This window comes from Pseudoliparis swirei, chromosome 9, assembly GCF_029220125.1.
Source record: "Pseudoliparis swirei isolate HS2019 ecotype Mariana Trench chromosome 9, NWPU_hadal_v1, whole genome shotgun sequence".
Lineage (NCBI taxonomy): Eukaryota > Metazoa > Chordata > Actinopteri > Perciformes > Liparidae > Pseudoliparis > Pseudoliparis swirei.
In genome coordinates, this window is record NC_079396.1 from 13876786 (window position 1) to 13888904 (window position 12119).

The 12119-nt window shown below is 39.5% G+C and overlaps 1 protein-coding gene and 1 long non-coding RNA gene across 3 annotated transcripts; both read left to right on the top strand.

Annotated features, from left to right (window-relative positions):
* Positions 1-3273: 3273 nt before the first annotated feature.
* Positions 3274-8351, top strand: pa2g4b (proliferation-associated 2G4, b). 2 transcript variants are annotated; one of them, XM_056422863.1, is made up of 13 exons: positions 3274-3442; positions 4975-5103; positions 5183-5288; positions 5421-5490; positions 5661-5753; positions 5844-5907; positions 6021-6099; positions 6184-6262; positions 6344-6477; positions 6571-6665; positions 6971-7098; positions 7272-7325; positions 7429-8351. In XM_056422863.1, exons 1-13 carry the CDS (start codon positions 3355-3357, stop codon positions 7486-7488), a joined length of 1179 nt encoding a protein of 392 aa, XP_056278838.1. In that variant the 5' UTR covers positions 3274-3354; the 3' UTR covers positions 7489-8351. The 2 variants fall into 2 exon arrangements, with proteins under 2 accessions (XP_056278838.1, XP_056278836.1); XM_056422861.1 differs by lacking the exon at positions 3274-3442 and adding an exon at positions 3481-4640.
* A 2603-nt stretch (positions 8352-10954) lies between these two features.
* LOC130199728 (uncharacterized) lies at positions 10955-11742 on the top strand. Its single transcript, XR_008832879.1, has 4 exons — positions 10955-11005; positions 11094-11120; positions 11350-11372; positions 11467-11742. It is a non-coding gene; the product is annotated as an uncharacterized LOC130199728 (long non-coding RNA).
* Positions 11743-12119: the final 377 nt, after the last annotated feature.

The window sequence follows — 12119 nt, forward strand, 5'->3', positions numbered from 1 at the left end:
TGTCCCTGTTTTGATGTCCCGTGTTACTGTGATTTGAATCCCTCTGGACACGCCCCTTTACTATGCTACTATTTGTATGACTCAAGAAGAAGGATACATTTTAGGCGGGAAAATCATCTTCAAGAAGCAGAGTAAGTATGCACTCTTCCTTCAACAATTTTTTAATGTTTTTTACTAACTTAACTGTTGGTAAAGCATAACATGTCCACCCTGTTATGCTCATTTTTGTGGAAACTGATCAAAATGTTTACATTTAGAAAAAATGTGAATAAAGCTATCAAATATCTTTCTCTGATGTCACAAGTGCTAGCTTGATCATCATCAGACATGTAGCAATAGCCAAGTTTAGCATACAATGTCCACCCTGTTACCGTCCACCCTGTTACTATGTTTCACAGTAACAGGGTGGACATACAGTAAGGGGTTGTTAAAAGGCTAGATGATTAACTATTTCCAGCATGTGCTGTTATGTATTGTTTGTTTAATATGCATATATGTTATATATATATATATATATATATATATATATATTACATTATATATATATATATATATATATATATTAAATTATATGATATCTAATGGTATGAATGTATTTATCAGGAAATGGCAGCGTTGTCTAATGCAGAAAAGCAGCGACGCTACAGGGCACGAAGGGATTCAGACAATGAAAGAAGGAAGCAGTACCTGGATAAAGAGAAGGCAAAGTGGAAGAAAGACAGAGAAGAAGGGAAAAAAAAGAAAGTGTCAGACCTCAGTGAAAGAGAAAGGAGAGAACAGAGAAAGAAGTGGCAAGAAAAGAAGAAAAAGCTTAGGGATAAAGCAAGAGCCAGCGTAATGACCACTCCACCTCGAAGTCGAGACAATGCAGCACAACAAGGGCCCTCAAGGTTAGAATAAAGTTATGGGTTAAATGATTTGCAGATTGTGTGTATCTGGATTTGAATTATCTTACATGATAAAGCAAACCATTTTGTGTTTCAGTGATTGTAAATTGTGACAATAAACTTTTTTTTGTGTTATAGGCAATACGTTGTTGGACGGAACAATGTCATTTGCCTCTCTCCAGGGATTATCAAATACAGGGACATAACCTGTCTTTGCCAGGCTGACAAGGGCAAACTGGACTGTCCGTGCTATGGGCTGAAGGAGGTGAGCTTGGTAGAAGGGCCGATTCAAGAATGCACCAGAGAACCAACCCGGCCTGAGGTCCTCACTAAAGAAGAAATTGGGCAGTGGTGCATCATTAAGTATGATGGTGAACCCTTCCCAGGAATCATCCTGGAGGTGGAAGAAGACCTGAAGATCAAGTGTATGCATAGAAATGGCATTAACAAATTTTACTGGCCCAGTCCACGAGAAGACGTCAGTTGGTACAGAGATGACCAGATTGTATGCCTCATTACAGAGCCGCAACCAATCAATAAGAGGTCTGTCCAGCTGGAAAAGTCTGTTTGGAGTTTCTTAGAGAAGCAACTGGGTTGCTGGCTAATGGAATAGATCGGTTGATGTATAGATGGAGAATGTTGGTACTACATATGTATTAACTGTTGAATATGTTCATGAATATTGTATTGGGTGGACTTTTATGGTTGAAGTTTGGAGTATACGTATTTGTCAGGGCCTGGGGGATGCGGGGCGGGTGGGCTGTTATTGTTAATTATAATAATTCTTGTTAGTATTCTTGGTAAAATGAAATGTAATTAAATAATATATAATATAACATTTTGACACCATTAATTAAATGTAGCCTAATGTTTAAGGATTTATGTTCTTAATTAAATATGTTATTGTATTCACTGATACAAGTCCTCCCTGTTACGTCCCGTTTCTCTTGTGTCCACCCTGTTACCTGTGTTTCTTTTTATAATAATTAAATGAAATGAACAAATATGACCCATGTCTTTGTAGTCCTTTGCAGGAATGATTTGACAAAATTAATTTACTAAAACATGCGGCCACATTCCAATTAAATTATGTTTTATTCTAAAACAAATGGGTTGAACTTACATTGTGCCTCAAAATAGTAGTATTTTTCGAAATAATGCATTTAAAAAATGTTTTGTTAAATTATTTTGACAGGTTAAGTAAGGAACATTTCAGCTGTTAGATAATTAACATTTATAATGATTGTGTAGTCAAAACACTTTTTCATAGACATGACAATGTCTGTAACAGGGTGGACGTTTTGCCTCGTTTGCATCCGATTATTAGGTCACAATTATTTAAACATAATATCCTGAGCTTGACCAAAACCTTTTTCTTATACTTTAACAAGCCATCATTCAGATTAAATAGAAAAAAACATGGAAAATTATGTTTTTTTATTTTTGATCAACCTAGCTGAAATGGCACCGAATGCTAGGAATGACTCAGCTAGCAGACTAGTATTATTTATATATAGATAACGTTTTCTTTGCATATCACCTACCATAGACTGTATTGGGCAAAGACAGCAGGAAATGAGATGGAGACCTATAAACCAATACAGACTATAATTTATATATAGATAACGTGTTCTTTGCACATCACCTATGAACTATATAGGCTACTGTAGTGTACACTACACTACGTATACGGTAAACACAGCAGGAAATGAGATGGAGACCTATAAACCAATACAGACTATAATTTATATATAGATAACGTTTTCTTTGCACATCACATATGAACTATATACTGTATACGGTAAACACAGCCGGAAATGAGATGGAGACCTGGCCATAAACCATACAGACTATAAGAAAAGATGAATCGGTGACGCACTTGCGCGCGATTTGGTCAGAGGCTAATCAAAGCTGATCAGAGAAGTGACATCGTACCGTCTGCGTGTTTCCGTTTTTGTTCAAATTCAGTTTGGACTAATGGCTTTAACACGACCTATTGTGCATTAGTGAGAAGGATTTAGCAAGCCCTTTTGAAAATGTCATAACGTGAGAGATAGTAATTTCAACCCCATGAATAGGCTGCTTCCTAGGCTACATTTCATATCCACGTTTCCATCATTTTCAAAATGTTCCCTTTTTAATTTGTCTATTTAGTCCCTAACAGTATCTCTGAAATATCAATTTACTGTTCTTAGCTGTATGCCAGCAGATTATATTTAGTTGACTACGAACACTCGTGCACGGTTCAAAATACCAACCTTGCCTTTTTCGCACGAACTGTTATAATGGGAAGGGAACTATCTTGACTGCAGAGTGTGTCTTTGGCCGGAGGCGGGATCTAGATCTCGTACTAGGCTGCCTGCTGAACGTCGCGCGGGCCGATGCGGAGAGCAGCGTGGTCCATCCTGTGACTGACTGACACACGCCGGGGGAAAGTTACTCTCGAGTTCGCGGACAAACTGCCAACATGTCTGGAGATGACAACACACAGGAGCAGACCATCGCCGACGACTTGGTGGTCACCAAGTATAAGATGGGGGCCGAGATTGCAAATCGTAAGTGAGATGCAGCGTGTAGTTGCTGTTTTGACTCAACGGTCCTTGAGTATCGTGATCCCTCTCCCGTTAGCTAGCTAACCCTGCCCGAGCAGCAGCTGTGCCATGTGCCGCAGCACTGCCGACGGCAGATCACAGTAGAAAACGGGACTTTGTGTGAAATAAATGAAACGCTCGCTGTATATTTAGGTCGGGCTCTTCTTCTTATTGCACGTCTACTCGTTTGACGACCCGTTGCTGTCACGTTCCCCCGTTGAGCTAGCTAAGAAGCGATGTGACAAAGCTAGCTCCCTCACTAGCTAGCGTTAGCTCGCCTCAAGGGCTAACGTTACAGATAACAATGACAAGTACAACACTGGCCCAGATTGGCCTAGGAGGTCAACGAGCAGCCTATAATTAAACGTGAGCGAACGGCTTATGTAGTCAAAAAAACGTGGCGTTAAATTGTTATGGAAGATACTGAAGATGTGGTTGATTTTCACTAGTGTCGCCTAAATTAATTTAGCGTAAACGTTGATGTTACTAGAGTAAGCAGACGCTAGTTTAACAATCCACTATTTGTGGTGTTGCATTATCATGCATTTCACTTTAAAGACTAAATCTATCTCAAACAACAATTTAAGTCATCAACTTGAAATCGTAAACTTTCCATACTGTTAATAATACAATCACGTTATGTTATTTGCACGCAACAATCTAACTGAATTAAAATAATCAAAAGTCTGTTGTTTTGTATTTCCTTCTTTACAAAACACTCATTAAATGCACAAGTTAAAATAAACTGGACACATTTGGAACGTTAATTAGAAAATGTTTACAAGCAATTAATTTAGTTAATCGAGGGAAGGTGTGCGAATCACAGACACTGTGCACACCTTCACTCTCAGGTTACACTTAGTCCCACCTGTCAGTTTAACCAGTCTTAATGTATGACCGTATTTCATCTGCCAGTGGGAATAAAAACACACACACAAATATTTAATGTCACATGTTTTCAAATCTTTAAAATTATTACTACGACATGTAATGACAGTACTTAGAAATCCGTTCATCGGCTTCCTATGAAAGTATTTTTTAAATCTGAAGTATATGGCTCAATATCAATTTTCTGTGTTTTTCATTCAAAGTCCATCCTTTGTTTTGGAGATGACTGCATGCTCTAGATGCCTCGCATCAATACAAAGTATGCAGTTTCAAGGTGATCTCCAGCTGTCAGGCAATCTGTCAAATGTTTAACTTAACACAACGTCAGCTTCTTCAAACTTAAAGAAATTGTTCAGTGTAATATGCTGACGATACCCACAATCCATTAACGTAGCCTTACAAATGTTGGGTGTTTGACCTGGAGGGGGGGAGTCCCCTTGAACATTTGATAAATTATAATGTAAATGTTTTCCTACTTTATTGAACACATGATTAATTGACTGAACCAGTTAATGATCAATGGAAATAATTGTTAGCTGAGCCTCGCACCATAAACACTTTGATCATGTTGAACCACCTCATGGCTCATTTCATGTCTTTTCTTGCAGAGTCCCTGAAGACAGTGGTTGAGGCAGCTGTGGTTGGAGTTACCGTGCTCAGCCTGTGTGAAAAGGGAGATGCCTTCATTATGGCAGAAACTGGGAAGATCTTCAAGAAGGAAAAAGACATGAAGAAAGGTAGGTCTTTCATTGCATTTAATTAGTCACCATCACGGCCCATGACTCGGCATTCCCTCATTGACTCTTTCTTTCACAGGTATTGCTTTTCCTACTTGTGTGTCAGTGAACAACTGTGTTTGCCACCACTCTCCTCTGAAGAGTGATGCTAATGTCATGCTGAAGGATGGGGACCTTGTCAAAATGTAAGCTGCTGATGCATGCCCATCTTGTGTACAATTATAGTATAGTTATATATTAAGTTATAGTTACTGTTTTATTTGCACTTCATCATTTTTGTTGTTTAGCTTACGTTTCCTTGTTCCATTTGTTCACAGTGATCTGGGTGTGCACGTTGATGGCTTCATCTCAAATGTGGCTCACACCTTAGTTGTTGGCGTGACCAAGGTATCTCATCACTGATTAACTTTGCCTGCACTGTAGCGCTCATTGGTTTAGTTACAAGTGACATGATTTGTAGTATAACTTACTTGATTACTGGTAGTCATACCATTAACAGCTAGTAACAGGAATACTTTGGTATTTCAGCTCTTATCTGTCCTCTTGTGTCTCTTCAGGACAACCCACTGACCGGACGGAAGGCTGATGTTATCAAAGCCGCTCACCTCTGCGCTGAAGCTGCTCTGCGTCTTGTTAAGCCAGGAAATCAGGTAGAACTCTCCCTCCACGAACACTGAAATGAGCAATGTCCTAGCTGTACACACTTTGTCTAATAAACATCATTCCGTCTCCTCCGTCAGAACTCAAAGGTCACAGAAGCCTGGAACAAGATTGCAAAGTCATTCAAGTGCTCCCCTATTGAAGGTGGGTGTTTGTGAACAATCGGCACCTTCAAGAGTGAGGGTTACATTACATAGTCTACATTTGCTTGGTATAATTTGATGTGTTGACTCAGTTTATTCTTTCAATGTGAGCAGGCATGCTCTCCCATCAGCTCAAACAACATGTGATCGATGGGGAGAAAACTATCATCCAAAACCCAACAGATCAGCAAAAGTGAGTTCACTCAGCAAGTGTCTCCTGTCATGGAACTGATGAGTGTTTTAACCAGTGGATGATCTTGACACTTTGTTTTTGTAGAAAGGACCATGATAAGGCTGAGTTTGAGGTGCATGAAGTATATGCAGTGGATGTGCTAATCAGCACTGGAGAGGGCAAGGTGAGAGGAACTTTGTTTTGTGATCGTTTTACTTAAAAGGTATTAAAGGCCAGGTAATCATAACAATGTTTTGCAATACAGGCAAAGGATGGCGGTCAGAGGACCACCGTTTACAAACGAGACCCCAACAAGGTTTACGGCTTAAAGATGAAGACATCTCGCACATTCTTTAGTGAGATGGAGAGGCGTTTCCATACAATGCCTTTCACTCTGAGGTAGCATCTATAAACTTCAGAGCAAATGTTTTAAAAAAAAATGTATTCCACGTTTCACCAGATAATTTTTCTTTTCTCTGTTTATGTCTTCAGAGCATTTGAGGATGAAGGCAAGGCCAGGTTAGGTGTGGTTGAGTGTGCCAAACATGAGCTGCTGCAGCCATTCAATGTGCTGCATGAGAAAGAGGGTGAGTTGGAAAGTGGGATATAATTAAGGAGTTCATTGACCATGAAACGGTCTCCTGCGTTATTGTCCAGTGCAGTCTTTTTATATAGAGCTTTGTAAGGAGAAGAACATTTAGGGGGAAAAAATTCTACTTTGCAATTCTGAGGGATGCTTGACTATTTAGTTTCTACCATGAATTTGAATCTGTTGATTGACGGCACTATTGTGTCCACTCTTTGTTTTGCACTGTGAACTTAAACATTTGATGTGCACATCATATTCCCAGTGTTACTGTTTAATGAAACTTTCAACCTCATCTTTGTTCAGGTGAAATTGTTGCCCAGTTTAAGTTCACCGTGTTGCTCATGGCCAATGGACCGCTGCGAATCACAAACAGCCTCTTTGAGCCTGAGCTCTACAAGTCTGAGCATGACGTGGAGGACCCAGAGTTGAAGGTAAACTGGGTTTGATAGATGGGCTGTTGCAGTCTCTTCTTGAAAAGAGTTATACTAATTGTGTCACTATAACATTCTGTTAGAAAACTAGGTATGTATTGTCAAAGCCATTTTGTGATTATGTATTGTGAGGTTATGAAAGTAATACTTTTTTTCTCTTTTTTCATTAAAAGGCTTTGCTTCTAACCTCAGCCAGCCGTAAGACTCAGAAGAAGAAGAAAAAGAAGGTGAGTTAGAGGGCTGTTTTTAAAATGAATTTCTTTACTATAAAGAAACAGGAATACATGTTTTGAAAGATTACTCTAATTTCTATCTTTTCTATTTTTAAAGGCCACAAAGGCTATTGAGAGTGCAACCAGACAGGCAATGGACACTGAAGCTGCAGAATAGATTTCTCTGACAGACATCTGAAGACCCAAAGAACAGACGCCACGAATCCTTCTGTCCCAGCTGTCTGAGGCTCTTGCGGGCATAGCCGCTGTGAATACCTCTGAATCTAAATGATGTCATTCTGGGATGATGCTGCTCCTAAATTCTGTCACGCCACCTATACTACACACACACAAACACGTACATCTCTAATAAATCTCATTGCTTTTGAGACAGTTTTTGTCTTCTCTTGACAGGAGACAAAAATTCTGCTACAAAAGAGGAAATTATGAATTTGTTTGACCTTCAGCCTTTGTACCTGAAAGATATTGGAAAATAAAATGGATTTGACAGAGCGGCCAAGGATGACAAAAGGCACAATACTGTGTTGGCCTAATGGTGTGGCATTAAGATAACTCAACATTGTCATTATAATGAAGCCACGCCTTTTTTAAATGAGTTTTAACTGGTCATGGTCAGAAATGTGAAACGCCTGTCTTGAACCTTGAAGTTACAAGCATCACATTGGTCATTATTACTGTTGTATTCAGCATAATTACTGCATTTATACAGCTCTTTTAGTTCTGTCTGCTAGTACATTGTGTGTACTTCTAGGAATATACTGTAGGTAACTGCTAACAATTAGTAAAACGGACTATTTTAGACCTAGTTGAGTAATTTAAATGGCAAACAATAATTTCTTAGTTGTGGATGGCCGAACTCCTGCCAAGGATTGAGCGTTCAGGCTTCTGGTGCCACCATCAAGTCTGACAGTCTGTGTTTACAGAAGAATTCCATACCTGTTAAATGTATGGATGCTTTTGTAAAACAAATCCCAGTTTCAGAGACTATTTTTGGAAACATTAAAAAGCCACTTGACATCATTTGTGTTGTGTATTCAATTGTTTGATCTGAGTGTTTTTACAATTTTTAACGATAATTCAATTCAGGTTTTTTTGTACAGCCCAAAATTACAAATTTTCATCAGAGGGCTTTACAATCTGTCCCCATACGACATCCCTCTCCCAGGACCTCACATTGGATCAGGAAAAACTCACAAGAAATGGAACAAACCCTTTCACTGGGATAAAAGGGAAGAAACCTTCAGGAGAGCAACAGAGGAGGATCCCGCTCCAGGATGGACAGAACAATAGATGAAGTATACAGGATGAACAGCGTTAGAGTTGCAACACATTTAATGAATATGACAAATGTATGAATAATTAGTAGGCATGGACTGCGATCCAGATTTCCATAAATCGATGAAACAAGTAGGATGTTTATCAGGGTCATGGAGGCAGGAGGCCGGCTCACAAGGCATCAGGCCAGACCAATGACGGCTTCTGAAGCCGGAGGCACAGAAAAGGAGGCCAAGTCTAGGCCAGAGGCTGGATGTAGTAAGCAGGGGCAAGGACCCAGGACAATGCAGCTTCAGACACAGCCAGGTCCATTAGACCCTATGAGATGGGAATGCACAAAGACTCCTGGGAGGAAGCAGAGTTAGTAATGTGCAATGCAGAGAGAAGAGGAGAGAGGTGCTCAGGGTATCCTAAACGTCCCCCAGCAGCCTATAAGCCTATAGCAGCATATCTAGGGGCTGGACCAGGTGAACCGGATTCAGCCCTAACTATAACGACTATCAAAGAGGAAAGTCTTAAGTCTGCTCTTAAACGAGGTGACTGTGTCTGCCTCTCGGACTGAAAGTGGAAGCTGGATCCATAAAAGAGGAGCTTGATAACAAAAGGCTCTGGCTCCCATTCTACTTTTGAAGACTAGGTCAGGAAATACAAGTAGTCCCGCATTTAGTTAGAGCGTAGCTCTAGTGGGGCAATATGGTACTACAAGCTCCTTAAGATATGATAGAGCATCACTCATCAAGGCTTTGCAGGTTAGGAGAATAATTTTAAATGTGAATCTTGATTTTACAGGGAGCCAGTGCAGAGCAGCTAATACAGGAGTCATGTGATCTATTTTCTTAGTTTTAGTGAGTACACGAGCTGAAGCATTCTGGAGAAACTTAAGAGACTTATTATAGCAGCCTGATAATAAGGAGTTGCAGTAATCCAGTCTAGAAGTAACGAATGTGTGAACTAGTTTTTCTGCATCTTAAGATAATGCCGAGATTCTTTACAGTGGTGTTGGATGCCAGGGCAATGCCATCTACAGAAACCACATCACCAGATAATTGTTCTCTGAGGTGTTCAGAGCCGAGTAAAAAAACTTCAGTTTTGTCTGAGTTTAACATCAAGAAGTTGCAGGTCATCCATGTTTTATGTCTTTAAGACATGCTTGAATTTTAGTGAGCTGGTTGGCCTCCTCTGGTTTGATCAATATATATAATTGAGTATCATCTGCATAACAATGAAAGTTTATGGAATGTTTCCGGAAAATATTCCCCAAAGAAAGCATTTATAAGTTAAATAAAATTGGTCCAAGCACAGAACCTTGTAGAACTCCGTAATTAACGTTGGTGGTTATCGAGGCTTCATCGTGTACAAATACAAATTGAGATCGATCTGATGAATAGGATTTAAACCAACTTAGTGCGGTACCCGAAATGCCAATCGACTGATCCAGTCTCTGTAATAGGATGTCATGATCAATGGTGTTGAACGCAGCACTAAGATCTGACAAAACAAGTACAGAGATGAGTCCTGATGCAATTAGCGGCCAAGGATGACAAAAGGCACAATACTGTGTCGGCCTAATTGTGTGGCATTAAGATAACTTTCTCAACATTGTCATCATAATGAAGCCAAGCCTTTTTAAAATGAGTTTTAACTGGTCATGGCCAGAAATATGAAACACCTGTCTTGAACCTTGACTCATGAATCTTTAAAATATTGAAACTCTATAATGTATAAATTGCAAGCCAAATAAGGAAGCTGTGAGAGATCACCACCCACCAACAGTTGTTTAACAAACAATTGTTTCATAAATAATTAGAAATTTAGAAATACTGAGTTTTATTCATAGATGCATATGAATTTTCTTTTGATCTAGCTTTGTTTATTTCTTTCTATTGTGTTTTCCAACATGAAGGTCTACATGCATTTCAAAGCCTTTACCAGTCCAAGGTAGATCATATATGGGGCACAATTTAGAAGCAGACAACCACTGAAGGTAGTCTAAATAATACTGGAAAGGGCTTGTTAAATACCAACCACCCTATATATATATATATATTCAGAAGACCAGATAAATCTTCTGCTATATATATATATATAGCAGAAGATTTATCTGGTCTTCTGAATGAATAGACCATATTCAAAACGATAATGTTAAGCATACCTACATATATATATTCATTCAGAAGACCAGAGAAATCTTCTGCTATGTAGAAATCATAAATAACTGGAATAATGCACCTTAAAAGCTGCAGAAATTACACTAAGTATTTTCTATACACGTTTTCCAATCAAGAAAACTGCATTTCCGGCATTTTACTCCGGGCCAATGAAAGTGACGTACGCAATCTGTATAAAACCGTCGTCGCCACTTTATGACGTCCTTCTCAAAGACGATTGTCTAGCTCTCGGTAAGTCACAGCTATCGCTGAAAGAATCCAATGTAATCATCTTCTTTTGAAGTCCATCGACCTAATCTTTCAACCTTTCTCTTTTCAGCATCCTGTTCTCGACATGAGAGCGAAGGTTCGTGGTTTTTTTCTGTAGAATCAAATAATCATTGTTCCTTGTGCTAATATTTGCTTGCTAGCTTAAACATGACAGCGGGCCTACAAAGCACGCGGTGCGCTACCTTTCGTCTGTACTACTTGTTTTCATGCACTTTTTATTTGAAGGTCTTAAGTTCTGTTTAGTATGTGTGGTTTCAGAAACTAATGGATTAAACGCGTTTTAACGTTCTGCTTCTCTTTTGCAGTGGAGAAAGAAGCGCATGCGCAGGTAAGAGTGCATGCCTCGTGTTTTTCGTGCATTTGTATCCGGTTTGTTTTGAATGTTTTTTGGCTGATAGCCACTTGTGCTGTCTTGTTTATAGACTGAAGCGTAAGAGGCGAAAGATGAGGCAGCGGTCCAAGTAAACTCCGCCATGGCTGTGACCGCACACGTTCCCTACAACCAGACCGGCGAGCCCAGCTAAAGATCCAGGACCCTCCCGGTGTCAAGTCTGTCATTGGTGCCGATGTACGTTGAAGAGCTGATTTCAAGACCTGCTGGATGACAGGCTTTTCCTCGGACGTTCTGGACTCTTTATTCCTCAACTTTTGTCTTTTTTTGTTTAAACTGTGATTAAAGGTTTTGGTTCCTAAAGTTGGCAGATGGTTTTCATATTTTCAATGCACTTCATTTATAATTGTTTGAGTTGATGGTGTATGCAGATCCCATCGTGGTAATAGCTGACATGGCAACTTTATTTCAAACGAGCAATGACTAATGTAACTTTCAGTTTTTCTGTCGTGTCAAATTGACTTAAGTTACCCGAGGGTGGCAATTGCAGTGTAAAAGTTATTTGGATCAATTTAATGTGACTTATGTAGCTATGGGTGCTGGCATAGTGCCAAGATCCTGTCTAAGCACCAACCATAACCAAGTGAAAGATGTGATGTAACGTTAGCTTAATTTAAAGCGCACCGACCAAACTACTAGGCGCAAGAGCATGTAGACTGCTGCGTAGCTGGATTATTAAATAGG

Excerpts from the sequence above, each read along its gene's own strand:
- pa2g4b (XM_056422861.1), top strand. The coding sequence starts at position 4,532 with ATGGCTCAATATCAATTTTCTGTGTTTTTCATTCAAAGTCCATCCTTT. Across the intron at positions 5,104-5,182 it reads GGAAAAAGACATGAAGAAAG|GTATTGCTTTTCCTACTTGT; the intron begins GTAGGTCTTTCA and ends TTTCTTTCACAG. Across the intron at positions 7,326-7,428 it reads AGAAGAAGAAGAAAAAGAAG|GCCACAAAGGCTATTGAGAG; the intron begins GTGAGTTAGAGG and ends CTATTTTTAAAG.